A 27,692-nucleotide genomic window follows, 5' to 3' on the forward strand; every position below is an offset into this window, starting at 1 on the left:
GGTGAATCATGTATCTATTGATAATTATTAAGCAAAGGTTCAGATACAAACCTTAGCTAAGGAAGTATTTAAAACAATCATTTCCACCATTGAAGATGGCAGAATCCACAAATTGACCTGACACTGTACCACAATTAGGGATTATACTGTCTCAAAAGAAAAATGTCATGGGATATAGTCTTACAACAATACACCACCTTCTTAAAAAGATGTGTCCATACCCATGTGTGCTTGTCTGGAAAAAGTACAAAACCCTAGACTAGCTCACATATGCCAATCATAGCGAAAATCTAACCCAAGAGGAAGAGCAGTGACCTCAATTCCTGAAATCTAATCTCATGTAAACTGAGGGAATTTTTATTTTTTTCATTTTCACGCGTGAGTTCTGTTAGCACTCTGCAGTGTTTTGGCAGTTATTCATAAAGTGTACATGCACCTGTATTTTAGACTTTGTATATGGCATTTAAACATGCCAACTGCATATTTAGATATGTTACTGTAAACCACTGCAAAAATTAAGTAAACAGGAATGTTATTTTTTGCAGATCTGTGATAAAACCCACTAATTTTATATTTGTATCTCCATTGTACATAGGAGATTTAACCTTGGAACGAGATTACCAATGTTTCTGCAGGTGAACAGCACTGACTCGGTAATACTTCTGAGCGCAGTCCTTTGCTATCACAGTAATTCCATCAAACGTACGAAGAACCATTTTAAAAAACACATTGTTTGTTATAGTGGCTTTTACTAAAAGCTCTTCTGCAACCTTACTAGGTGCTTTGAAATGGTTCTTGCATTGTATGCCTAAATTTATTAATGAACTGTTTATACCCATGTGCTCTAGTGCCAGCATTGTCTTTAATCTATACCAGATCTTCTCATGCATTGGATTTTACCAGAGTAGGTACATCCAATCATTTTGAATTTTCATCCACTTTCCTGTTCATTTCTGTATCTTTAATATGCTTTTAGAGTAACAATCACAGCAAGCAACACTCATATTGACAGTATTTTTCCAGTTTGCTTATGTATTATTAAAAAATGTTAGGAAGCAGAAGAGAATATGATACTTATACACATATGTAATCCATCAAAAAAGGGAATGCAAATACTATTTAAATATATTTAACAAACCACCTTTTACATAGCTGAACAACAGGCTGCCATTCCAATACATTAAAGCACTAGGTTTTATTTAACTATTACTGACTCCCACACTCAATCACCTCATTGTGCAGCTCTCCACAAGGAACATTTATCCACTCACCACAGACAGAGCCTCGCACTAATCTCCTTAAATGTGGTCTCTCGGGGAGGTAGCGGTATTTGCATCCAAAGATACTGAGGTTTGACGTGTGATCTCCGAAGAACCGGAGCTGGCGGTATCTCTCCCCACAACGGTAACAGAAATTAGTGTTACACTGGGAACAGGTCATGTGGTCACACCCTTCTGTTCTCTGGATATGGATCTGTACCAGCAGAAGAGAAAAGGTTACTTTTTCCCCCTCTCTCTAAGCACAGGGAAGTAGGCACTACCCCCTTCAGTCCATGAACTGGATGAAAAGACACTGCAGCCAATCCCCTGCTTACCTCACCAGCATTAATTAAATACTTCAGCTGTCCTAAGACAACAATGGTTTTTTAAGGCATGTTTTAGAACATCAAATATGAGCTGTAGTTGATTCCAGATTTCAACACAAGCATTTGTATATGAACTTCCTTCTTCTTTAAACACTCCTTGTATCAGATGAGGATCTGAGTGATACCTTACTAAAAAATTAGGTTTTATTACTGTAAGTAGACACATCAGCACCAAATCTTATTAAACATAAAACCAGCACAGTAAATAGAGTTATGAACTCAATTTGACCCCTCTACAGATGGGTTTCCCTCTTTTGCCACCTGTGGCCCCACTCTCTTTCCCACCATGAATTGATGCTGCATTTTGTAACACCAGAAAAAGCACTATTAGAGTGAATGATTTAAAAAGTATGGGTTGGTTTTTTAATTTGAAAATAAAAAATAAAAAAAAATTTCCACAAACTGTATTAAAGAATTGCACCCAGCTGTCATAATGCCCACAGAACAGCATGAAGCTGGGCTACCTAGGATCTACATACATCCTTCTGCTGATTGCCTGCATAAACAGCTCCATTCCTGTATCTCCACGTACTTTTCTGCAAAACTGGTACATTTACCTACTTTGCACAGACTTAGCAAGGCTTTGGTTTTCAGTTAATAGTTCTGAGAGTCTTAGGCGAGAGGGCAGTCCTGAGGCTGGATCTACTATGATTACAAGCTACTACTAAATGTTGCCAACTGAAAATATAGCTAACAGGGTGGTAAACACACATTCCCTAGCTCACAAAATTGCTGAAGACCTCCCCCCCTCCCCGTCCCAGGATCATACCCCACAATGAATGGAAGATAAAATTACCTAATAATTGAGGTTGGACGTGACCCTCAGAGGTCAGCTATTTTAACCCCCAACTCCAAGCTGGCTTAGCTTCAAAGTCAGATCAGATTGCTCCAGGCCTCCTCCCACTAGATTTTAAAAACTTCCAAGTATGGGTACATCCCACTCTCTTCGAGCAACCTGTTCCATGCTTCACCACTCTTCCCTGGGAATATTTTTTCCCCTTACACCCCATTGGAATTTTATTTGTTGAAAATTGTGATGGATGAATGAATGCCTCCTGAAATTCCTACCTGCATCTACAGGTATTTATTCGGCAGGGAGGTATGGGTAGAGACAAGGCATCACCATTCAGGGGCCCTGCAAGCACCAGAGATGCTGAAAGCTCAGGTACAAGGGAAGCCTCTCACCTCAAAAGAGGCTTGTGACTCCCTGGGATTCTGACATGCTTGAGATGGCCAAGTGTGTTTTTTCTCTTGTGCTAATCAGGGTTCATCTGGGAACAGAGAAGTCTCGCTCACCTGAACAGCTACTGAAAATGGCACTTTATACATGTGATGTTTTCCACCAGCAATGCTACTGGTAAAAGATTCCAGGGCACGTTTAGTTAGCAGTAGTTCCAGATATACCTGGCAACATTCCTGTGCCAACACTAGTCATCTCAGAATTCCTATTTCTACACTTTCAAATGCTTCTTTTGCACATACGATGGGAAAGACATTCACAAAAGAGACGACTGGGCTACAAAACCTTACTTTCTACATCCCAGCTCCAGTTAGCCAGGCACCACTCTTCACTTGCTTCTGAATCTACTTGTTTCTGCTCTAAATCCCCCAGACATACTGTCCTCTTAAAACATAAAGAGGTTTATATAGGATTTATTTTCTTATGGACACATATTGCAATTACACATTAAAAGCATTAAAAACCTTTTAGTGGATACTTATTGGCCCATATTTAACTGTCTGCAAAAGGCACGTATTTGGAACATGTGGTTGTACTTGCCTATACATTTTGTTGCAAAAATCTCTCCCTTTTCTAGAAGGGAAGACTTCATTAAAAAGATGAAATAAAAACCAACCTTGGATGTGGGGCTTGAACTCCTTATCATAGGGACACAGACTGACAATGCCAGATGAACATTGTATGATTCAGGCAGGCTGCTTTCAAGCCTAAAATATGACATCTCACCAGATTAAACTTCAGCTCCGGTTCACAGGGACATGTCTCCTTCCTCTTAGAATAATCCACTGACAGAGATGGATTACAAATCTATAGGGTGGGAAAGCAATTACCAATGGGTCAGATATCACATGAGTGTTCCTGCTCTGTTGGCAATACCGTGGCATGCAGCAGGGGAAATGTACAGGGCTGGGAATGCCGCTTGCTATAGATAGCTGCGGCCGTGTGGGGTTCAGAGCCCTGTAACTTCAGGCTCCCCAGCAGCACGGTGGGGGTTGAGGAAGCAAGATGTGAGAATAACTGACTGCAAGCCCAGTTTCTGTGTCCAAGCTCCAGGAAGGGTTACTGGCTTCATCCTGCTCCCAGAGTCTGCTCAAACCCAAGGACATACCCTCACCTTATGGGGAAAGGTTTAGTCATTCAGAAAGCAAAGAATGGCTCCCAGAACAAGAAGGGTGAAAAATTACATACTGATGGCAAAGCACACAGAGCTAAGAGTCTTAAGGAAGCAACTGAGGTAGTTCAGTGGCTATTTCGGACCCTCACTTTACCCCCTCTGCATGTTATATGCCCTTTCATGGAAATCTTCTAGGGAAATCATTTCCAAGAGATCTGAAGATGAGTGTGGGCACTTCTCCACTCCTGAAGAAAACCTGGTGCATGGCCTTATCCATTCATATATAAGCAAGAACTCTCCTCCCTTCAGAGGATGAGAAATAATTTGCAGAGCACTTTCAAGAACTAGGCCCCAAGTTATTTGATAACACTAGTGTTAATCAGAACAGGGAATCCACAGTACATACTCCTTGATTTGTATTGACATCCGCATTTAAGTTTCTGCCTCTGTTTGAAGCTTTCTAAGCTAGAGCCACTGTTTGGTGTTTCCTCAGACAGTGTTGATATTGACATCTGTGGTAAGATAACACAAACATGAAGTACTTCCTTGGTTTGCTGTACTGTAAAAACCCTTGTGGAAAAAAGGCATTTTGCTGCAAGCGCATTTTTGCAAGATCTTGTAAAAAGTAACACCCTAAAACAATAGTGGGGAAACCCAAATCAAGCTACAGTTTTATGAAAAGGCATCTATTAACACATAGCAATTTTTCACTCATTAGCCAGCTCCCTCTAGAACAAGACCACATTTTGGACAACTTTTGTTGAGAAAAATGGTCTGCACTGTATTACTGTGTAATAAATTTGGAAAAGGCTCTATTAAAAGAAGAAATATTTCAAGATTAACTTAAGATGCAGTTTTAAAAAGTAGCACTTTTTAGTATTTCCATACTGACATACAGTCACACTGTGAATCTATAATCATGTATTTTGACAGTGTGTAACATTTGTATTTGCTTATGTGAGCATATCTCAGAGAGATGAGGTAAATAGAAGCTATTCCTGTTAAATGCACTAAAGCTGTGCTGACCTACAGGAGAAGGTAATCAAGTTTAAGCTTATTTAACAGTGCCTACTAGTATTCACATTACCAAGGATTATGTTTTTCAAAGCACTTCCCAAAACCACTGAAAAACTTGTGAATACTTGCCTAAGGATCTGCCTATATATACATATACACACACCATAAGAGTGTTCCTGCTTTCTCATCTGCATGCCCAGACAAGATAATAATGGTGCATTCTACTTCTCCATGGTATGGCTACTCAAAGTGTAGAAGGTATCTAAAATATGGTCACAGTTTACACTGTAAGCTATATCACACTTTTGAAATTACCAGTAATTGTTCAAGTTACCTCATTAAAGAAATTCTATCTCTTCTGAAGTTTCTACCTTTAATTTCTGCTAGCTTCAGTTTTAGTGTAAAGATTAAATTTTAAGTGTCATGATATTAGTATTCAATCTTGACTCTTCCTCAATCTGTCAGTTTTGGATGCTGCAATTTTCAACCAAAACACAAAAGAGGTTCTTTGAGTACAATATACGCACGTACCAAAATAAAATATGTTGTCACCTGAAACATTGCTTACGTGGATCTGGAACAAGAACGAATCAAATAGCACGTTATCAAGTCTGTTTTCTCTGTCACTTTTCTCTATTTTATTTGAAAATGCAAGAGACATCTGATTCAATGTTATTTTTTGAGAGAGATTTTGGGGAATGACTGGAGAGAGAGGCAGAGAAAATATTACCTCCAATCCCCCTGACTACACACTGTTAATTGCTGGTATATTTATCCCCAAGTGCACAGATATCTGTTGATGCTTTGATGAAGAATGCTGCATAACATATATTTCTTTTAACTACCCAACAACCAATTAAGAAAGAAAAAAAGAAAAACAACGGGACCACTAACTGCTCGGTAAGTGGTTCTTTTGATTACTTGCTAGTTACAGATTTGGTAACCAATACAATGTGTTGATATAAACATATTGGAAGTTGTGAGCAGGAATAACTTTTTTCACCCCTGAAGGAAAAAAAAAAGCCAAAGAAACATCAGAGTGGGGCAGCAGCACAGTTTATGAAATGGTTCAATTCCCTCTTTAATGTTCACTTATAGCACCACATTACCAGAAAGGACTTGTTAAGAAAGGATCTTTTTCCATGCTAGTTTCATGACTTTCCATACTGTCTCCCACCATGCTGGAGGATTTATTTTCTTTTGATTAAGAAACAAATTATTTTTGAAATTAATAACCAAACTCATGTAACTTCAGGCTTCAAAATAAGTGACTTAACCTGGGAAAGTTTCAAGTGCCCAGCCTTTTCTTCCGAAGACAGTGAAAACAGTTTTGCATTCAGCAGTTTAAACTTATTAAGGATAAACACGTTAGAAGTTAAAACTGCTATCCCTTTCTCTTTCCAGCTACCAGCCTTCGTTCCTCTGCTTTTACATGTTCATACTTTTTTGCTTGGTGCATTTTCTTTTTTTGGACAACTTATTTCAATAGCTACACCATTTGCATTGTCATAAAAACTGAATCTGGGCAGAAGTCAAAGAATTAAAACCAAAACACATACTACTTCCCAGTCCAAAAGGAGCAAAGTTCACTAAAGTATTTTGCTGTAAGACTGTCCAGAAAGTGAACATTTTGAGAACTGGCTCAAACCTATCAACTCGTACCACACAGCAAGCTGTTAAATGTCATGTGTGTAGGAGGGAGAAAGGGTAAACAACCAGCTACTGATTTCAGAGCTTTCAGAATTTTACTCAGTGTTTGGAAATCTTTCCATTTCAAGCTATGGCACCACAGGCATTTCATTCCCAAAGACCAAAATGAGTTAATTAGTAAACTGATAAACATTCTTTTACTTGCATAGGGTAAGGCTCAAAGCAGACAAAAGTATACTTCAGACATTTAGAAGTATATCTTCCCTTTCAGTATTTATTTCCTATCAAATCCCCCAGTTTCTTTACTTTGTCCTCTCCATGAGGCAGATGTAGAGCAACAGATAGGGTACTATCTGACTGCGTACTCCCTTTATTTAAAAAGGATAATCTAATTTGGATGTAACTACTCTGTCAGTAGCTGGAGATAAGTGCTGCAAAAAAAAAAAAAATAGCAAAAAACCATAATGGCCACCTTCACTAAGGGCAGCCAGAGCAGGAGGTGTGTGAGGCTGTTGCATCTCATTTGAGTAGTGAGAAATATTTCCTATCCTGGAAGAGATTAATGATGTTTTTAAGGTGTGGGACTCCAGTGTTGACAAACTAATTCAAGAGGAAGGCTTGTGAAGAACTGACATTTAATCTTAAAAACTTCTGGTTTTGACAAATCTTAAAGATGTTTTTAGTTAACTTGTTGATAAAGTACTTTTTGCCTTACTCGGAAACTGAATTCACCCAGCATCTTTGGAAAACATGACAAAGGGCATCATATGTCTCCAAAGCTTTCCATTTCTTTGAAGCTTTACTTTAGGAATAATTTATTCTGTAACATACATTCATTATAAGCATACATCAAAGCCCCCTCTTATGATTTCCATAATGTTTCTTTTATATCCAGAGATTCTGCAGAATCAGTGCAGGAACCAGTAAGTTAAATATATGACCTGTTTTTCTCAATTGACAGGAATTCGCACTTCAAGTGTGAATTCCATTTCCCATGCTGAGCAGAAGTTACAAATATATACTTTATATACATATTTAAACAGTCTGAAGTCACTACCTGCAAGCCAAGGGAGAACAGCTCACCTTGCATTTTGGACATTTCTGGGCATTCCTCTGCCCGTGTTCAATTTCGTTGGCCCAGTGACGCAACAGCTTGTCTCCCTTCTTGTATTCTTTGCAGTTAACGCCTTCATGCCAGGGAGAGTGGCACTTGAAACACCAGACAAATTGGCAAGACGGACACTGGATCTGTACAAATGAGAAAACACCACACGTTTGCAAGCTGGGTGCTGACCCAACTGGGAAGCCCGTTCTAAAAACACTGGTCTTCAGTTAAGAGAACAGCTGCCCAGCAAAGGTCTAATGTCTTTTGAAGGGTCTGTTTTAAAAAACAAGATGTTGTGGAAGTTGATTTGTTGTTATATTTTTAAAAGGGAGAAAATACAGAACTAATTGCTAAAGCCAGGAAATGCCCCAAACAGACAAGGCATAAGTAGCTTTGTTTAAACTTCCCGAATTCACCGGCCAGCTCAGATGCCAAAAGGCAAAATCCAGCAAGCTTACTGAGTTGCCTCTGATACATGTTTTAGATCATGTGAAAATTAGCAGCCAGTTTTCAGCACAGTGGATCTCAGTCTTCTAGTTAAAAACTTCATTGCCAAGGCTATTACCAGGGAGTACCCAGTCTTATGAAGGGTCTCCACACAGCCCAGGATGGGTTATGAAGCTTTTATCAGAAATGGTCCTGATTGCGCAAGGGCAAGCTGAGGCTGTGCCAAACAGCCTGTTTGCTATAGACCACACCTAACAGCAAAAATCACAAGCCAAGCTCCTAAATTAAGAAAGGATCCATTCTTCTCACTCCCTGGGTTTTAAATCATTGCACCAAACCGGCACCACTGTCTTCATGTCCTCCTCCAGAGCCCAGCAGTTTTTTTGAAAAACTATAGCAGCTTTTGTGTTTATAGAAATATATAGTAAGAAGCACACTGCAGGTGCTTATCTGACTTAAGACAGACCTCCTAACCAGACCATGACTAAGATAACCAAGAACCCCAAGCCACGTTAGACACAGGCACATCTAGGCTCCTGCAACATCTTAACTCCTACTGTGTTTGGCACCAAAATGTCTCCGCCTGAAAGATGGGAGGGCACATCTCATACAAATGCTAAGCCCTGCTCACCAGCTCCAGTTGCAGTCCATGCCTAGCACTGCCCTGGCTTTGTACCACCTGATGCATGGGACTAAGGAATTCAGCCAGCCAAAAAATAAAGCTTTTTGGTTGTATCTGTATCCAGACCTAGTTTGACACTGAACCACTGATGTGTCTGTGCTGGCCATGCATGGTGTGGGGGTGCTGCTCAAGAAACTACATCCTAGGGTGGAGATACATGTGAAGCCCTCAAAACATATTCAGCAGTCCTTACTCCTTCCAGTTGCTGCTCCCTCTGCTCAGACACCCTGACTGGTGGCATGCTGCCTCAGCTCCAGGGAGAGTCCAAAGCAGGCGTTCCGATCTCCCATAAATTAGGATCTTACTTTTTGTTGAGGGGCAGCCAAAATTACTATTTATATGTGCAATTGCTACATCCATCTACCCGTGTGCTAATACAAAGCTGATCCCATCTCTGATGCATGACGGAGAAATGAAGACGTCTGCTGCCCTTAATACTATTCCTCAAGTTCCAGACACCAGGGTTAGCATTTAGTTTTTTGCCTTTAATGTTTCATACTAAAAACCTAATTGACAAAATGGATCAAGCTGAGCATTTATATGATGCTAGTTGACTCAGTGGCTGTCATTAACTTCACCTGGGTATTTGTTATGCCGCAGCCAAAGATGGAGCTTGCCACCACAATTAAGTGTTCTGTAACCTGAAAGCTTTTATCAGTTGCAATATTCAGATATTTGAGATAGAACACAAATGTTAAAAAAAAAAAAACAAAACCAAACAAAACCAAACAAAAAAAACAACAAAAAACAAACCCAAACCAACAGATCTGGGATGCTGCAAGTTAAAGCTTTTTATTTAAAAAAAAAAAAAAATGCCAGCATAATTTAAAACATAAGTTTTGTGGGAGTTTGTTTGGCTGGGGTTTTTGGTTGAAAATTTGACACAAATTCATTGCAAATCTATCTATTACAGCATGTATATATTGTTAAGAAATATAACAGCTACCAGGATATATATTTAATTTTATACACACGCATTGACATCAGATGTTTCCATATACATTAGTTATAAAGTACTGAAATACAGGATGAGGCTGTAACCACATGAACTCAGAATAATATTTATTACCATGAATAGCCCTGACTAGCTCAAATAAACTAGTGGGAACTGCCTACTTTGCTACCAGGTTTGGAGTTCCTAATTTCTTCTTCCACCTGCCACTCTCAACAGCACTGTCCTCAAAACTGACCTGGTACATAGCTTCTACATTTTGAATGGGCCACTTGACTGTTGTTCAAAACTGTCTGAACATACATTAAGCAGGCATAAAAAGCTATATTCTTTTAAGTACTTCTGAACCTTATTTTTCTTGGAACTAGGGACTGCAAAACAAACCCCTAATCCTATTCAAACTTGGATGCGGTGTGACACAACAGAACAATTACAGCATACTTTCAGATTCTTACTCCATTCTTTCTCTACTTTTCTGAAAGAAAATAGTAAAATAAGATTTGTTTTATGCTTCACTATTAGTGGATGAAACCATCAAAAGGACACAGAAATGCTATATATATATAATTTAAAATGGTAAAATATATTTTTGTCCAGCAAAGCCAACAAACTATATCTGAAAAAACCCAGAGCATTAATTTAGTGGGTTTCCAGATGTGTTTTTTCTCACACAAACATTTTTCTATTTATTTTACAACTTCTATTTCAGTTAATCAGAATTGAGAGGGTGGATGCATACACAAAATTCTATGCCTCCTGAGGGTCAGTTGCCCTTGAAATAGAAAAGGTTATAAAACTTCTCGTACTAACCTTTTGGCTCTCAGATTTCTGAAAAACTGACAACTGGGGCTAACAATTGCCATTTTCTTAGCTAGCTGCTTTACTGCAAACAGTTCTATCATTTTCCTCACCTCCAGGAAAGTACCTTTCAAAACTGGTAGGTAACTTCAACATCAAACACTGCTCTATGTCATACGATGACAGCAAAACTGACTGTACATTAAAAATATTCTGAGAGCCTGAAACTGCAAAAAACTCCGTGTGAGATTTTCTGCTGCTTAGTGGAATGCTAGTTATATAAAAGGATGATCAAATTAATCATGCAACTACCTGTTTACAATGAATTACAATCACTAACTGTAACTACACAGCCACTTCATTCCAAAATAAATATGAGCTCCTGCCAAAACAGCTGCCTCCTCGTCACCAACCCGTCCCCCATCTTGTACCAGCTGAATATAAGCAGCAACAAAACAAACAAATCTTGTATCCCATTGGAGCTGATCTTTGATCCAGCTCCCAGTGTGACACCAAAACATCAACATGAGCAAAAGCAAGCTAGCAGGAATGAACAGCTGAGGACAAAGGAGGAGAGCACGGCAAATCCCCACGTCCACAGCAGTTCAGGCTCAAGGCAGATATCTGCTCCTCAAGGTTAACATCTGATCTATAAAGCAGGAATTGATACAAACTTCACAGATCCTCTATCACAGCATATTTGCCCTAGAACTAGTAGGAATATGTACCTGCAACAAGCTTCAGAAACTCTTGAGTAGTTCAAACAGAAGAGAGTTTATGTCACAACTGCACTGAAAAAAAAAACATTGAGGTTTCCAGAGCCAAGCACTCAAGCCCTTCTTATGTCATGTGTATCTCTTGACAGAAGTGGACAAAAGCTTCATTACGAAGCTCACAGGTTGATGAGGCAGGAATAAGAGTTCAAGAATCAAGAATTGCTTCTTCATGGCAGGTAACAAGTCAAAGACCTAACACTGAAACAAGAGATGAAATCCATAGCTTAGAGGAAAAACCCAGAAGTCCCACACCAACCCCCACAAAAAAAAAGCAGACAACATACTTGCTCTTGTGAAACACGTACCTGTTCCATGCATAGAAACAGAACTACCAATTTTTCAATGTTTACCCATTTCCTTTGCAACTTTGGCATACCAGCTTTGACCAATGGTTTATTATTTTATCTACAATCAAGTCTTACACTCCCAATTGAGGTCATATGAGAGGGGGCAGGAATACTTCCTTACTTAAAGCTGGATCCATTTTTGATACAAATATTTGATATAGGAAACTAAACAGTCACACTGCTGTACTGTGCTGTCCTAAGTGGCACTAACGGAAGAAAGAAGGTTTGGATAGCAAGTTTTCCTTTTCTCCCACCCTCCTCCTCTCTCTAGGCTTAGCACACCAGCACTTGATCTCTAAAATGAAAAACAGCAGCAGCTATCTGAACTACTGGGCTTAGATCTGTACAGCTGACATAAACCAGCTATAGGTAAGGAAAATTAATCTATCTAAACTTTGCTACCTTTTTAAATTTAGATGTTATTTATAATTCATATAGTGTATCAAATTTTAGGAATGCCTTAAAAACATTTCTAAAGTATCTGTCCAAATGTACACTTGGATTTTACGTATTTTCTTGTTTCAGTATATAGGAGAGCAAGCATGCTGGCACTGAGCCCTCGTGCACAGTGATCCTAATGGTAGGCTTATGCATAAACTTTCCCCCCGCATGACTCAGTTCTTCTGAAGGCAGCACTTCCAGTGCTGGTGCAGAATTTATCTGGCGCAATTGCTGTTTATATTGCTTGGATGTGAATATTTGAGTCTCGTACTCTCAAGTCAAATGTCTCCTACGCTATATGCAGAAGAGTCTTTATGTCCAAAGAGCCTGTAGTTCAAGGTACAGACAAGACACATACAATCAGTCACATGAGAACCTAAGAAAACAGAGATAATAAAGGTCCCTATGTATGTAATTATTCACATATGCACAATCTCATATATAGCCCTCTTTTTAAACCTTATCCCTGCAGTAAAACTCTTCCTTGTGCTCATCATCATGGCTTGACTTTGCGAACGAAGATTTGGGAAGGGCTTTACCCACGCTTACTACAAGCACTCTGATGACTAAAAAGGCCAACGTGAGATGGGCAAATCCAGTTGCAAAAAGCACAGCAAAAGGTCTCCTTGGGTGGAATAGGTGGGGCGCGATTCTTTCTACGTTTTCTTTTCTCCTTGAGACTAGTTCTGGGTGAGTTCTCAAAGGAGTCAACGGCATTATGTATGGTGTGTCTCCAAGTCTCCTGACTGGAGGCCAAAGCTTAAAATAAGTCACTAAAACTGTATCTATGCCAGAAAACAATACAGGATTAGGGAGTAGGCTGAAGCACTGGACTGTGATGATCCAATACTGCTTGTCAGCATTTTCCTAATTATATTTATGACCAGCACCAACTAGACATTCTTCCAGGCAACACCTGCACACAGTTCAAAGGACACATTTTGCCAGAGCCTTTTCCCAGGAGATCCGAGTTCTGCAGATCAGAGCTACACATAATGCATCACCACAGGACCAGGGAACTGCTTCTAGCTTGCACTATTTCATGGATCACACAGCCTCCCATTCCTTCTGATTATGATTTGCAGGGAGGCAGTGGAAACATTTTAGCTACAGCATTTCAACACACAAACGAGCACTGGTGGGCAGAACACCCCATTTTGCACTTTGAGGAATGTTCTTAAAGTTGGCATGCCCATGATAGGCTGCACCAGACCACATATGACCCACACTGGTGGGACAGTAACAGCTTCTGGCACGTTAAGAAAGGCTGCTGCAGGAAAATTACCATCTCTGATCTACTGTGGACTCTACACCTTGTCTGCATCTGAGGGAATGCTAAGTGGATGGGTGAAGAAGAATGGCTGTGGGCATTTCTTCACCTCCATGTAAGATGCCAAAAAGGTGAAAATGTTGAGTCCAGCAGACAGCACAGCATGCAATTCATGCACTGCAGATACACATCAGTAGGTCATGACTCAAAGTTAGCTATACCAAGGTTTCAATTCCACTGGATGCACAACCTTCTGCATTTAATCTCCATACTGGGCTGAATCTTATGCTGTGTAATTAGGGCTATCTAAACAGTTATCTTGAACTCCTACTGGGGAAAACTGGTTTGTCCAGGAAAGGACAGCTCAATTGTGAAATTAAACACAACAAATCTAGTAACCAGATGGAAAAATATAACAGAGAGCACAATGCTGCAGACAGAACTGTGGCCTTGTGGAACAGAGATGGACCTTGAGCAGCCTAAAGCTTCTTCTAACTGTAATCTATTGCTTTTCATCTTTGACTGAAATCACAGTAGAAGAAAATCTACTAAAAGAAATGTTATAAAAGTTTGGGGGGGGGGGGTAGGGTTGTTTTTTTTTTTTAACAATACAGAAAACTTGAGAAATAGGTAACTGATGAGACTACAGTAATGTATAACCACTGGTAAGGGACTGAAGAAAACAAAACCAAGAAGCAGGACAGACAACAGCTCTGTTACTAGGGAAGGAGCAAACCAACACCATAAATGCTCAGAATTATCTGCCCAGAGATTCAGGGAATACTTATCTTTGCTAGAGCTGTGTGTCTAAAATTATCAGATACAGTGATAACTTCCCTTCCCCAGCCTCTTCTGATGGTGACCATACTGTCTGGATGTGAGAGAGAGAATAATCTTTAATTTGACATGCATGTCAAGATAAAATGACACCACCTGCCCAAGAAATAAGGGCTGAATTTCCACTGCTTGAACTGTTAGAAATCTATTAAGTAGTTAATCAATGATGTACTGTGGATTCATATTCCTAATCACAGCTTACATGTAGCCCCAGTGATGTAAGAAAGCTCTTTTAATGCCCACAAAATGCTGCCCTGCTTCTGTGGTGCCATCTAACACAAAGCTTGGCAAGTGTGCTCACTTTGTATTTGTTCTCCAATTTGGCAGGGGTAGGAATGTGGCCTCTCCTCCGGAAGGTTGTAAAGTGCTTGCACTGAGGGCATGGCTTGGTGCTGGAGTCAATGCGGCTGAGTTCCAGGAAATACTTATACTTGATGATGTCGTCATGGGGCAGGTTATAGAGGACAGTTGTTTCATCCAGGTGCTCGCTGCATTCTGTGATTGGGCATTTTATATCCGCTTGTCCCAGCTGCACCTGCATATGAAAAAACCCAGAAAAGCTGAAAGATCTTTTGCTTGGCAGAGTGAAGCAAGTATTTGTGAATTCTGTGAGGAAATTTAATTTTAAGTACTGTAACAATCCACAGACTATCAAGCATATAATCTTAAAATTATTTTGACTTAGTCCAAGCACACTGCAGTTTTTCCAAACAAGTATTTTCAAATCCAAACTGAAAAGATATTTACCTTATGACAACTGCAGTTATTAAATGTATGGTCTCAGTGTATGTACCATAGTAAAACCAATACACAAGTCTCAACTAGCAACAGCCACCTAGTGCTCCATGCTCTGGATGTAACGGTCAGTACTCCACTACTATGGCTCACACAGGCTGTGAGGAAACAGGCAGTGGAAACATTTGTATACTGTTTCACTGCAAAAGGTGCTGGGAATCACAGCTCAGAGAAATTAAAGTCAATTTAAGATCATCAAACTAGCAGCTCTGACTCAATGCTAGGCCTGAGATGGCTCCTGCTCAGCAACTTCAGTGTCTCTGCAGTCTGTTTCCAAGAAGCTCCTTACATGCTATGCTGCATGCACATAAAGTGGTAGCTGAGCCTGGAGCTGACCAAGCTAATAGATTTCCCCAGAACTCGGAGTTAGAGTTAAAAAACAATCCCCCCAAACAAGAAACAACCCCAACCTTAAAAAAGACTAGGCACAGACGCAAGCTTAAGGTTAACAGGGCCAAGACTGTTGTTGATCTAATGAGCCCTGATGGTCCCAAGCTGATCCATATAGTCAGATACCCACAACACCTTTTGAAAGTTCCCTTATCTGAGCACAGTGCTGGACCCAGGTCTGCACCCTTCACGCTTGGCAGGCTTTAACAGCTGGGACTCCATGCCAAAACAGCAGATCCTACTTGGTCTGGGAGCTGCAGAGTTGCATTTGCTTGGCACTGAGCCCAAGCTAACAAACTCTGCTGGATTTTGAGAGTCTGCAAGGACCCAGCTTGAGCATTTTCCTGTCTGCCTCAAGTAATCTTGAATGAAGCTGACTGTACAAGTGCAGCTGACCACCAGCCCAACTTCTTCCTTACAGAGCATCTTTGTGCAGAGAAAAAGGCATTCCATAGTGCAATCAGCATCTCTTTCTAGGAATTACTGTTTCAAGGTTGGCAAGTTTGATCTCCGTGGACTGCTTATTCTCTTAACATACTCCATTACGGGAATCTGCCAAACAACACGCTAAATGTGACAGGAACACCTCAGGTTTGGATGCAGGTCTTGCTGCTGCACAATGGTATCAGAAAACACAGAGATCCCACTAATACTATATTTAAGGTAAGAAAGCAGGAGAAAAACAAACTAAACCAACACAACCCTGTCATTGCTACCTCAGCAATGGAGCCATATGGGGTCTAACTGAATGATAATCTAGTCAGGAGTCAGAGGATTAGAGTCATAAAATGGTATAAAACCCAAGGTTTATCTGACTTAAAAAAATAATAATAATAAAAAAAATCCTATGGCATTAGCTTTGTCCTCTCAGTAATGAAGATAAGCAGAACAAAGGGAGAAAAGCAGGGTGAGGATGGTGGCAGCCCACCCCAGACCAGAACACAGTGGCAAACATCTCAACAAGCAATCACTGCTGCTGTGCAATGAGCAGCCCCAGCTCAGGATGCAGGCAGGTGAAGATGGAGGCAGATATGCCTGCAGTACAGAGGAGAGGCAGCTCCCTCAGCAATACACCCATTTTTAGGAGGGAACTTTCCCAAATTTAATTTCCAGCTCTAAAACGTGAGCAGAGCTCTACCATGTGCAAACAAGGCCAGGCTCAAACAGTTTGGCTTTTACATGGACCAGTGTAAGTACAGGAGTATCAGGCAAAGGTACTATGGTGTAACCCCCATCACCCCCCAAAAAAAACAACAAAACACCCCTCCCAAATTCCACCACAAAGCAAACAAAAAAAACAAAAACAAACAAGCAAATAACCCACAAACAACAACAAACAAAACTCCACAAGCTACATAACTATGCTGGGGAGCATCCACATTTTATACCTGTAGGACACTATTTCACTTGTAGCAGCACATGAACACTGAACTCAAGCATATGACACCACTAGAGTGACTCTTGTCAGAAGGCTCACCCAGTACTTAGAGAGCTGTGCTTATAAAGCAATAGATGATGAATCCAGCACTACAGCACTTAAACATAGTAAACCAAGAAAACAATTTGCTACAGAAGCATCAAAAACTATTTCACTACTGCTTCTTTTTAAAGAAGTGTACGTACAACAGTTCAAAACCAAAAAGTCATATTAATCCCAGCTATGACTATTTCAGGGGTTTGGGGGCTTTTAAGCATTAAGGAAATACTATGAGGCAAGCCCTTTTGCTAAGAAAACTAAGCTACAATGGAGTAACACTTCACAGTGAGAAGGCACATTGTATCTGGCATCTTAAGCTGGTGCTTAAGAAGCACTGCTTACGTTAAATGCTAGTTAGAATAAACCTGCATTTATAAAATGAAGGAATACAAAGCTGAACACTTTCTATATTTCATGTCAACACAGATTGTGATTAATATGTTGTAAGAGGCAAGTGTGGTTTCAGTATTTATTTTGAAAATATGTTTTACACCCACTTGAAGTAAATCGTTTTTATCCTCTGTAATAATTCCAGCCTTTCAAGTCTGGCAAAGATTGATCCTTTTCCTGTGTTTTGAATGGGACTGAAGTGAACATAGCTGGGTTGCTTATTAGCAGTAACTTCAATGGAGTCTTGTCTTACTGAACAGTCCATCTTTGTTTGTGCCCTAGCATCAGCAATTGATTTAAGTACAGCTTTAGAGGTAGCCTCTTAGGCTACCTGCTGCTGCAGACCCAGGAGGTGCTGCTGAATGAGAGAGAAAAAAATGAACACACCAAAAACACAACATGGGTAAAATAACTGGATTTCTTCTTTTCCACATTTTTTTTAATTATTATTTCGAAGAGCCTTATCCTTTAGTATCAGCTTATCACAATGTCAAACCCCTGAGTTTCAAGAAATCTTTGAATTTCAAAATACCACTGTGTATTGAGAACTTCAGAACTCTCAGTACACAAAACAGCATGGTGTATTTTCATAGCATGAGGAACGACTCAGATATGTCTAAAAGCAGCTGAGCTGCAGTATGGTGTTAAATGTCAGGTAGCATCTAGTTCTTATGCTGAAATATGCTTCAATTCTGTAAAGCATCTCAAGAGGGGCTAGCTCTGTTTCCAATTCATAAACAGGAAGCAGGCTCTTGTGACTTTCACCCTACAGAAAGCTAACATTCAAACTATCAGGAGAGCAATGCATACATGCTCCTCATCCCCCCAGTGCTTGACATTTTATTTGAAAAACGGGAGATGAGAGGGCATTGGGACACACACACCAGACTCTACACCAGTCTCCTTACTGCCCCAAAACACAGTGGTACCAGCAATGGAAAACACAAACAGATGGCATGGTAAACTAGAAAACTAAACATAGAAAACTATTTCTGGCCCCCCTGAGCTTTCTTTTAAAGGAAATCTTAGTTACACAGAAAACAGTTCAAACTACACCAGAGAAGCACTGATTTTTAGCTGTCATTTAGCCTGGCCCAAGCTAGACATAATTTAACCTGTGCAGGCTGTACCTGGGCAGCTGTACTACAGCTACATTCCTTAAAGAGGCCATTCTAGTTTAACACAAATGAGTATTATTTTTAACTGAAACTTTACTCTTAGTTCAGAGATGCACATGCTGAATTGTTCTTAATTCTCACACATTAATGCTGCAAGTGAACAGCGCCCTGTCTAATCTTCACCTCTGTAGAGAAATACAATTTCTACCAGTGCATCAAATTCTCCCTGTAAACTACGAAGGATGTTATTTACACATAAATAAAATAGTATTTTGGAAACACACAGATGTAAGTGAAGGGACAGTCCAGTCTACAGGACCTTCATATTCTACAGAGGAAGAAACAAATGGATTAAAGTTCCCTTTATTTAAGGCAAAATCCAATTGCTCTCTAGTTTACTGGCAATATTCTTCACTGATCTGCAACTCACCAGCAAAAATAACTTTTCTTGTAGGTTTGGCAAGCAGAGAACACAATTTTGAACTTGTTTTCTAAAAACCAACCAACCAACCCATGGAAAATACCTGAAGGGCTTACCATGGTTCAGGATTCCATAGTGGTAGGTACTAACCAAATGAAATCCAAGTAGACATGACTCAACAAGTGCAAACCAAAGTCAGTGCAAACTTTTACTAAGCATTCTGCACCTGCCCTTAAGGTTGTGGTTCTGTGACTGTTTTTGTGGTTTGAGTACTAACTTTAAAAAAAAAAAAAAAAAAGAAATCCTATGAAACAGATTCTCTTTTTCAGTCCATCCATCCTTCCTTCTTACTGTCAAATGGTGCTGCAAGACAAGCAAGAATGAACAACTAGAACTAACAATAATTAGATTAGGGACTCCTTAAGATGCATCACCAAACAGGAAAACAGACTGGCTTTCTTGTGTGGCACCTCCTCCACTGGACATCTTCACACAAGCTCTTGCCTGTTGCATACTACTTCACAAACCATACTCCATGGGTATTTTTCCCTTGAATTCATTTCTCAATACAGCAGACTTGCAATAAATTACTTTCTGAACCTCTTTCTCATTAAGTTGCCCCACCAGAGTTGTCTTCTCTGCCAGACACCTCCTGAAAACTCGTCGTAGTCAAAAACCATCGCTCCCCTGCTCAGGAGTAAAGGGCTTCACTAGCCCATATATTTCTGGCCTCAAAAGGATCCAAGAAAGAGCTCAAAATCATGACGATTTCCTGCATACTGGCACTTCATTAATAACTGGGGGTGGAGGAGATGGGGGGAGTGTTTGTTAGTTTTGTTTTCTTGTGTTTTTTTCTTAGTTTTAATTCATATTTTCTGCTATATCAGGAAGTATCCGAGTGACCATCAGAACAACTAGAATGGCCAGTCCTTCTTTGTAGTCAGTGGAGAATGAGGAAGGTGACTGAGGCAATTCAAAGAAGGTGGCAAATGTCAACAGCACCTTTAAGATGGGTAAAGGAGAAAAAAGGAAAAAAAAACCCAGAAATCACACTTTTCCTCACCTCAGGGATACAAAGTAGCCCAAGAAATCTAACATCTCCCAGCACCAGTGTCTGACAGGCATACAGAGACAAAAAAAAAAAAACATATTTGTGACTCATCCATTTTCAGTTTTATTTAAAATTATGGCCATTTACTATAAATAAAAGTACAACCAGAGGCTTCCACTAAATGAAAAAATACCAGATTTCTGTGCCACAAGCTCACACAGACTAACAGTGAAAGGGTCCATCAGAATGTCCTTTGAGGATCAGCTTTGTTCTCTCACATTGGTACCACACATCTGGATAAAGTCGTGACAGTGACGTAGCAGTTCCTACTGTGTGACACTGAGAAGTTACTTGGACCCAAACATTGCAGGCTTGGGCAGACATCACCTCTTCTAGTCACACTATTAATGAGATTTGCATTATCACATTGTCAACATTAAAAAAAAAAAAGACACAGCAAGAAGCAAAGCCTCAGGGCCTTCAGAGAATATGTTAGTATCTCATCCTTCAGGAGAAAGGCAGTGAAAAGCAAGAAGCTTTTGAGGGAATCACAGCATAAATAATTTCAATCCAGCCACCACCAGTACAAAGGTTTGACCTTTCTGCTCCAAAAGCATGTCTTCTGAATGCCTTACAACACATTTAAATGCAACATCAATTTAAATTCTCACAGCTCATCCAGTTTTCACGTCAGCCAGAGGCTGAGATTCCAGCTTCACCGGTAACACTCCAAGGGCACTCCCGAAAGTGGTCCTCACACAAATCCACATCCCCATGGGTGCTACAACCATACAACAGCCAGGGCCACAGCCAGCATCCCCTGCATGGGCAGTAACCAGAGCAGCTTCAGTCCCAGAAACTAACCAAAACCTTAACTGGCAAAACTGGCCTCTGCAGCCTTGAGCAAAACCCTGAACCATGGTGTCTGTTTCCTGTTCAAACTCTTCTTTTCCCCTCCACAGGTACACACAGGGGTCTCCTAAAAAACCTGTGAGGATAAACTAGCAAGATATTCTTCAGAATACAACTAAGCTCAACCAAAACCTTTTCTTCTTACAGACCTCTCCATTTGCTTTCTGATTTGACAACATGCTGACATAAAGCTCTGCTCCTTTTCACTTCCTTCCAGAGGACTAGGTGTTAACCTGCTCACATGGACTTCATATCAACAGGAACATTCAGATTTTATTATCTGTTCAAAGGGACAGGATTTACAGAACACTACTTGTAGGAAAACAAAGTAATACTAAAATTCTTCATAATATTGACTTGAATAAGCTCCTCCCCTCTACCCTTTCATCTCCTGTTACTTTCTCTAGCACCAAGTGAACTAAAAAAAGAGAACGATTTTGCCTCAATAATGGGTTTACAAAAACTATGCTGCATTAACTCATGCCCCTGCCTGCTCCTCCTCATCAAACCTAGTGCACTTCATCAGCACGTATGGAGGTGCTCTGTGCTTTGGTACCCATGGTGAGCCAAAGCCCACAGCAGAGGCAATGTTAGTCCCATGGCAGGACAAAATCAGGGCTTCTACACCCAGGTGGCTGCCCACTGAACTGAGACACTCTCTGACAAAGAGATATGCCAGAGTTGGAGGGAGAGTTAGAGAGAGGCTGGCAGAAAGCTTTCACAATCCTGGGAGCCCTGGAGCGTGCAAGATAAAGATCTTTCATCTCTCCTTCCAGGCCATGTGTGGGGGCAGAGGGAGGGGGAAATCCCGGTGGAGGAAGGTAACCTGGGAGGAAACGTGGCAGAAACTGCAAACCTTGGAGAAATCTGACCCAAAAACACAGGTCTCTCAACATGCATTAAAGGGAACAAGGAAATGCACAAGAGCTTTCTCATTTTGTCAAGGTGTGCATATTACCAGTGCTAGCCAAGTATGGATGTGGTAATTTTTCCATTCCTTAGAAAGCACTTTCACTAAAAGACCCAAAGATGCTCATGAATAAAGAGCTTTGAAGACAACAGACCAAGCTGCATACCTGCCCTTTTTGGGGTGGAAAACAAGAAATTGCACCTGCCTTGCAGTGGGACCAAAAGACCACATTAAAGCCAAGCAGGTGTGGGAAGGGATTACAGAAAGGAAGTAAGGGCCACAACACCATGTGCATACTATCGTATGTTCAAATAACCTGGCCAGGCAGTGAATCCACTCGCTGGGGCTCAGCAGCATTAGGAAATACAAGTAGCAAAGAAGCAAGACCCCTCTGTAAGGTAATGGTTTGTTTGGCTTCATGCATCAGGAATAAAAATAAAAATGTCACAGCTAAATAACACAGAAATAAAACAAGCCAACTCAAACAGCTGATTCCTGTAAAATAAATGAGCTAAAAATCTATTAGTTAACTCTTTACTTAACAGCCTTACATTCAGAGGGGAACAGCCTGCTACCTTCTGTCAGCATAAAACTTGTAGAAACCACCATCTGCGTTTGAATTTGTTACCAGCCAAGCCTAATCCAGGTCTATCCTGCCCATACAAATACTCTGGTAAATCAGAGAAACTGCAAGAGCCCAGGCTGAAGGAAGGCAAGGAGTGAACAGGTCAGAGTGAACAGGTCAAATGGGATGGGATGCAGGCATGGGACAGCCTTCCCCCTGCCATGGGGCAGCACCCCTCACTTTAAACATGCCCGACTTCTCAAAAACAGGAAAGTCATGTGAATGCTTACTGCAATTCATTTAAATACCCCAGAAAACAGTAAGAAAAAAAAAAATCCTATTTTTGCTTTCCAGCTAAGCATATTAATCCAAGCTGTGCTCAGTGACTCAATCAGGTGATGACTCTCTTACAGAAGCAATGCTGAAAAATGTTTTCTCCACTTACAGCAGAAAGCCCCGAACAGTCGAACTCCAACCTCTACTGGGTTCAGACAGGCTTAACCCAGATTCAGATCAATTCCAATGGAATAATACTGTTAACTATTAACAGTAATTAGTATCACAACCAAATCCTTTCCCCTGCTTTTCTTAAAGATGGATAAACAGTTAGCACCCACAAGCAGTTGTCGAAGAGTAAAAATACAGTCTCAATCTTCATTGAGAAACATCACTTCATAATTCAGGTGGAGTCAAGCAAAATCCATCAACAACAGTGACAATTTATTCTGTAACTATTTATGTTCTTCTATTATTTAACAGGCAGGATCCCAACCAGACACAAAAGCTGGAAAAGGCTTGAGTGCATTTGCCAACCAGCATTCTCTTTCAAATAAAATAAGGCCCTAATCACCATATATTTGCAAAACCTATTCAGTAATCTGTATTAGTGAGCCTCTAATGAAGATAAGCCCAGCTGGTATAATGAGTAATATAGTTAATCAAACCTTTGGTTTCACCAGCAGTGGCTGCTGTTACGTTTTACTGTTTACCTACAGAAACATTTCATGGTGCTTAGTATTTTCCCAACTGAAAGTAGCGTTTAGCATGAAATAAAGAAAAGCTATCATAATGAAGAGAAGGAGGTAGGAAAGAAGTATGCTCTCTTATGTCTCACTACTCCATCCCAGAAAATGGCTACAAAACTGAACAGAGTTCCCATGGACGTGGATGATGACTTAAAAATAGTGAGAACTTTTTTCTTCACCACTCTGATCATCTATATTGCCTGGCCTCTAGAAAAAAGGACAGGCATTGTATAGCCATTCTTAAAGAGTCCTGCTTTCCTTAAGAAAGCTACCTACAACTATTTAGTTACCGTATCTTTAGGTCTGAGGTTGTAGGCAAGTTTTCTTATGCACGTATTAGTAGCATTTTCATTCCTGACTACTGGACATTAAACCAAATTGTGCCCTCTTTACTTGATAGATTTAATATAGAAACAGCAGAGTTGAACATGTGCAAGCAAAAGCAGAAGAAAGCCTGAAGAGTATTTTTTAATGGACAGATGATTTTGAGGAGTGATAGTAACATACCTGATTTCTAAGGTTCAAGGTGGAAGATATGAGATTAAAATACCTTCATGTGGTTTCCCTAACAAACAAGGTAATTTAAATATTTTTTTAAATGAAATCATGTTGTTAGAAAATAGCAAAGACTTGAATTAGTTATTTTGCTCTGGCTTCCTGAAAAGAGACCTATCTCATCCTACCAGACCTATCCACAATAAACAAGGCTCCTTTTGGTGAAAAGCTATGCTATTAAAGCTACACAAAGTGAAACAAATTGGTAACTTCTACATAGCTTAACTGACAGGTGTGCACACTGACTAATTTTCAGGGATAAGTAATTCCTGGAAAGGCTAATGCAAAATGGACTTCCAAGCATCTCTCCACATACCATCATCTGGACGAACCCCAGATACTATACTAAAGCTCCAACTTCTCATGCCTTTATGAAGCTATTTCTCATAATGCATTTAAGTTTAAACTCGTTTTAATGCACATTTAACACAATGACGGATACAGCCACAACAGGAAGCAAAGGCACAAAATCAGGAAGTGCAAATAGCACAGCCTTCTCCAGGGAGCTGAGGCAGAAGCTTAAGCAGTGGTTCTGACCTGTAATCAGAGAAGCAGAAGTGAAAGTGAAACAGAAGCTTCACCCCATATAGGAGCAAACTACCCATGATCAAACAGTTAAACTGTTATGTAAGATACCTCAGGAAAAAACTATGGCACAGAAGAAAAATCCTCTTATGAAAGATGAAAGAAAAATTCTGCCCCACAACTAATCTAATCCAATCCAGTAGACCTGCACTCAGCTAGCATGCCGTTATTCCTAAACAGCATATTTAACAGCCAAACTGTCAATTAATTCTCCTCCTGATCAAACTCTGGTTGTAATTTGGGGATTGTTACACTGTCAGGTCCGTCTCCCCGAGAGCCTGCCAGAATTGTGTCCCAACCGAAGCAGTCAGCCTTCACTTTAACTGAAAGCGTTTGTGTATGAATTGCTACAGACATTGCTTGTCACAGGCAGCTAGAACCTTTACAACATCACAAAATCATGAGAAATAGCAAAACAAGGGGGGAAGACAACGCAGATGTTCTATACCAGGAAAAACACACCATAACGGTGTTCAGAACAATATATTCAGAACAATACATGCCACTTTTTCATAAAGCAAAGAAAATGTGAAGCAAGCTCATTTGAATTCATATAGGTAGTTCTATCAGCTGATTAAGGCTGCGAAAATACTCATTTTTACACCAGACTTGCCACAAGAGAAGACATTGCAACTTACCATTTGTTCCAAATTCTCTTCAAAAACCAAAACAAAATCACAACAAAAACCAACACAACCCCAAAGACACTAATTCATCTGCTGTTTGTACATGTAAACCTATGTTAAAAAAAAAAGTACAACAATGTAATATGACCTTTACTACAAACCCTTTACTAGTTTGAAACATAGATACGGGTTTGACAAACCTGTTGCAATGCAGGCTCTGACAGCCTGCTTTTGTTGTGAGGCAGAAGCAAAGAATAGGGGCAGAGTAAGTTAAAATGCCTCAGATTAGACTCCCGGCTAAATTTTCAGTGTTAACAGCAAAGAAGAGATTCAAATGTTACAAAAATACTGCTGTGATCTGACAAGGCTTTGGAAATACTTGAATGTAGGAGGAAAAAAACACCAAACACTACACAAGGTAAAATAAATCTTCCCTGCCTCATCCTGTTCTTGATCACTTCCACTTCTTTGAGGATAATCACAGTCCCAGCAAGTGCTGAATACAAAAAGAAAGGTGGAAGTAACTGTTGTAATCATTGAATCCGGTTTCTTGCAACCATCCTTTTTGGCTGGTTAGACAGACTGACCTAAAATAAAAAGACAACTTCTACCCACACAGACTTCTCTTCCTGGATGCTATGGCAGGCTTACTCTGCACCACTGGGAGTTTAGCCCTAGATCTCCAGTCATGTGATCAAACACCTACATAGGTCTGAAAGATGTGGGATGCAAATCCAGCCAGACGGCTCACATAACAGCTGGTCCAGGTATCCCTCTGCAGGTCTCAAAGCCTTTCAACCATTCCATCAGGTCACGGTCAGCCAAGACTGCCTTATCTGACTGTACCCTGCCTAATGGCTAAAAAGTTATGGAAGAAGTCAAAATAGCTTTCTCTTCTCCCTCTCTGCTTTACAGAGCAATCACAAGGCTGCAAGGAGAGAAGCTTCAGCAGGCTAACAGGAGACTAAAGTGTTTTTAAATTAGTTTTCCAATTGATCAGACAGCTGAATTATGATCACTAGTGACATACGATCACTAGATCACAACCCAAGAGAAAAGTGGGAAATACAGAGCCAAGGAGAGAGGCTCTGAGGTAGCTGACCACGACTTGTCTTTACCTGTCATGTCAATCTACACCTTCAGATCTTCAGGTACTTCTCACATTAACTTTGTTTACTTGTAGGAAGCTACAAGTCTGAAATATGCTCAGCAGCTCCCCTCAGTAAAAACTTAATGGCAACTACAGTACGAGAATTGGAGGGCTGCACCAGATCCCTTCTTCATGCAAGTCCATGCATCAGTGTTTTCCACACCCATATCCTAGAATTACAGCTCTTCAGAAAGCAGCCTGTATTTTGGCATAGCTAGGTGATTATTAGGTGTATGAGTACTAACGTATATTTTCCCATTCTGTACAAGTACTTAAAATGCACAATGGCACACATGGAAATTCTTCACTGAGCTTCAGGTCTGAATCTGGCATCTGCCCATGGCCCTGCAGATGGTTTTCACACTTTCTACATTTCTGTTGGCACTATATCTGCTCTCCTCTCAGATCTCTCCCTGAAAGAGAGAAGAGTCAAGCTAAAGCAAAGGAATAATTATGAAGTAACTAGGCTTTTTAAGATGAAGAAATGCACTACCTGGAATGAAACAACTAAGTTAATAGGTACCCTCAGGAAGTTCAGACCAAGAAGCAAGGAGAACTCTACCAACAACTGTCACACATGCTACAAAACACTATAAATCAGTTGACTATAAGAAAAAAATTACTATAGAAGATAAACTATGAACAGGATACATCATTAACTTGACACACTGCAAAGAATTTTCACTAAATGCATTTGTTTGTTCTGTTACAACAGTAAACATACCACCTCTAGAGACTCCAAAATGGTTATGGTAGGAAAAAAAAATGTTTACAATTAGAGGAAAACCACCATTTATAAGCAAAATTATTTCAAACTTGTTTAAACCCTCCGGCCCCAAAATTAACCAAACCAAACAAAAAATAAAGGACTTTTGACTGTGAGGGTTTGTAAGGTGATGAAAAGGTTATTAGATACTTTGAAACATCACTTCTGCCAGCACTGAACTGTTGCAGGGCTCCAGAAATTGGGTTGCCACACTAAGCATTTAAAGAAGCAGTTTTCTTCCTGCCAGTAGGTATCGGTGTTCTCCAACCATCATCACCGGTAAGGATGGCAGCAAGGGGACCAGAGAGTGAGCAGGTGAAGCATCAAGTCAACTATACCCATCTCCATTTCTGAACCCACAGAATCCAGTAGTAATTGAACTCAGTACTAGTTGAGGAAATTCTAGTTTCATTAATTATTTCCAAAGAACATATATAGTCCTCAGTGGGAGAGAGGAACTGAAGCAGCACAGGAGAAGAAAAGAATCATTACAAAGCATAGTAACAGAGAACATTTGAGAGGGGTTGTACACAAGGACACACATCTTTCCAAGTCCAGATTTTGAAAGAACAAAAGGAGAAGATTGACAGCTTTTGTGACAAAAGACAAGAAAATAAACAAAACGTTTGTTAGCA

General features: G+C 40.2%; 1 protein-coding gene across 2 annotated transcripts in view; it reads right to left on the reverse strand.

Moving 5' to 3' along the window:
- Positions 1-27,692, reverse strand: part of RNF217 (ring finger protein 217) — a 60,725-nt gene that overhangs the window by 11,917 nt on the left and 21,116 nt on the right. Inside the window, exons 2-4 of one of the 2 annotated variants that reach the window (XM_062632393.1) lie at positions 14,623-14,856; positions 7,750-7,908; positions 1,272-1,473 (exon numbers count right to left, since the gene is read on the reverse strand). In XM_062632393.1, coding sequence (XP_062488377.1) covers positions 1,272-1,473; positions 7,750-7,908; positions 14,623-14,856 — 595 coding nt within the window. Of the gene's footprint in view, positions 1-1,271; positions 1,474-7,749; positions 7,915-14,622; positions 14,857-27,692 lie in introns of both variants that reach the window. The other variant, XM_062632392.1, reaches the window with a different exon arrangement.

This window comes from Pezoporus occidentalis, unplaced genomic scaffold, assembly GCF_034315485.1.
Source record: "Pezoporus occidentalis ecotype Australia unplaced genomic scaffold, CSIRO_AGI_Poc_V1 ctg39, whole genome shotgun sequence".
Lineage (NCBI taxonomy): Eukaryota > Metazoa > Chordata > Aves > Psittaciformes > Psittacidae > Pezoporus > Pezoporus occidentalis.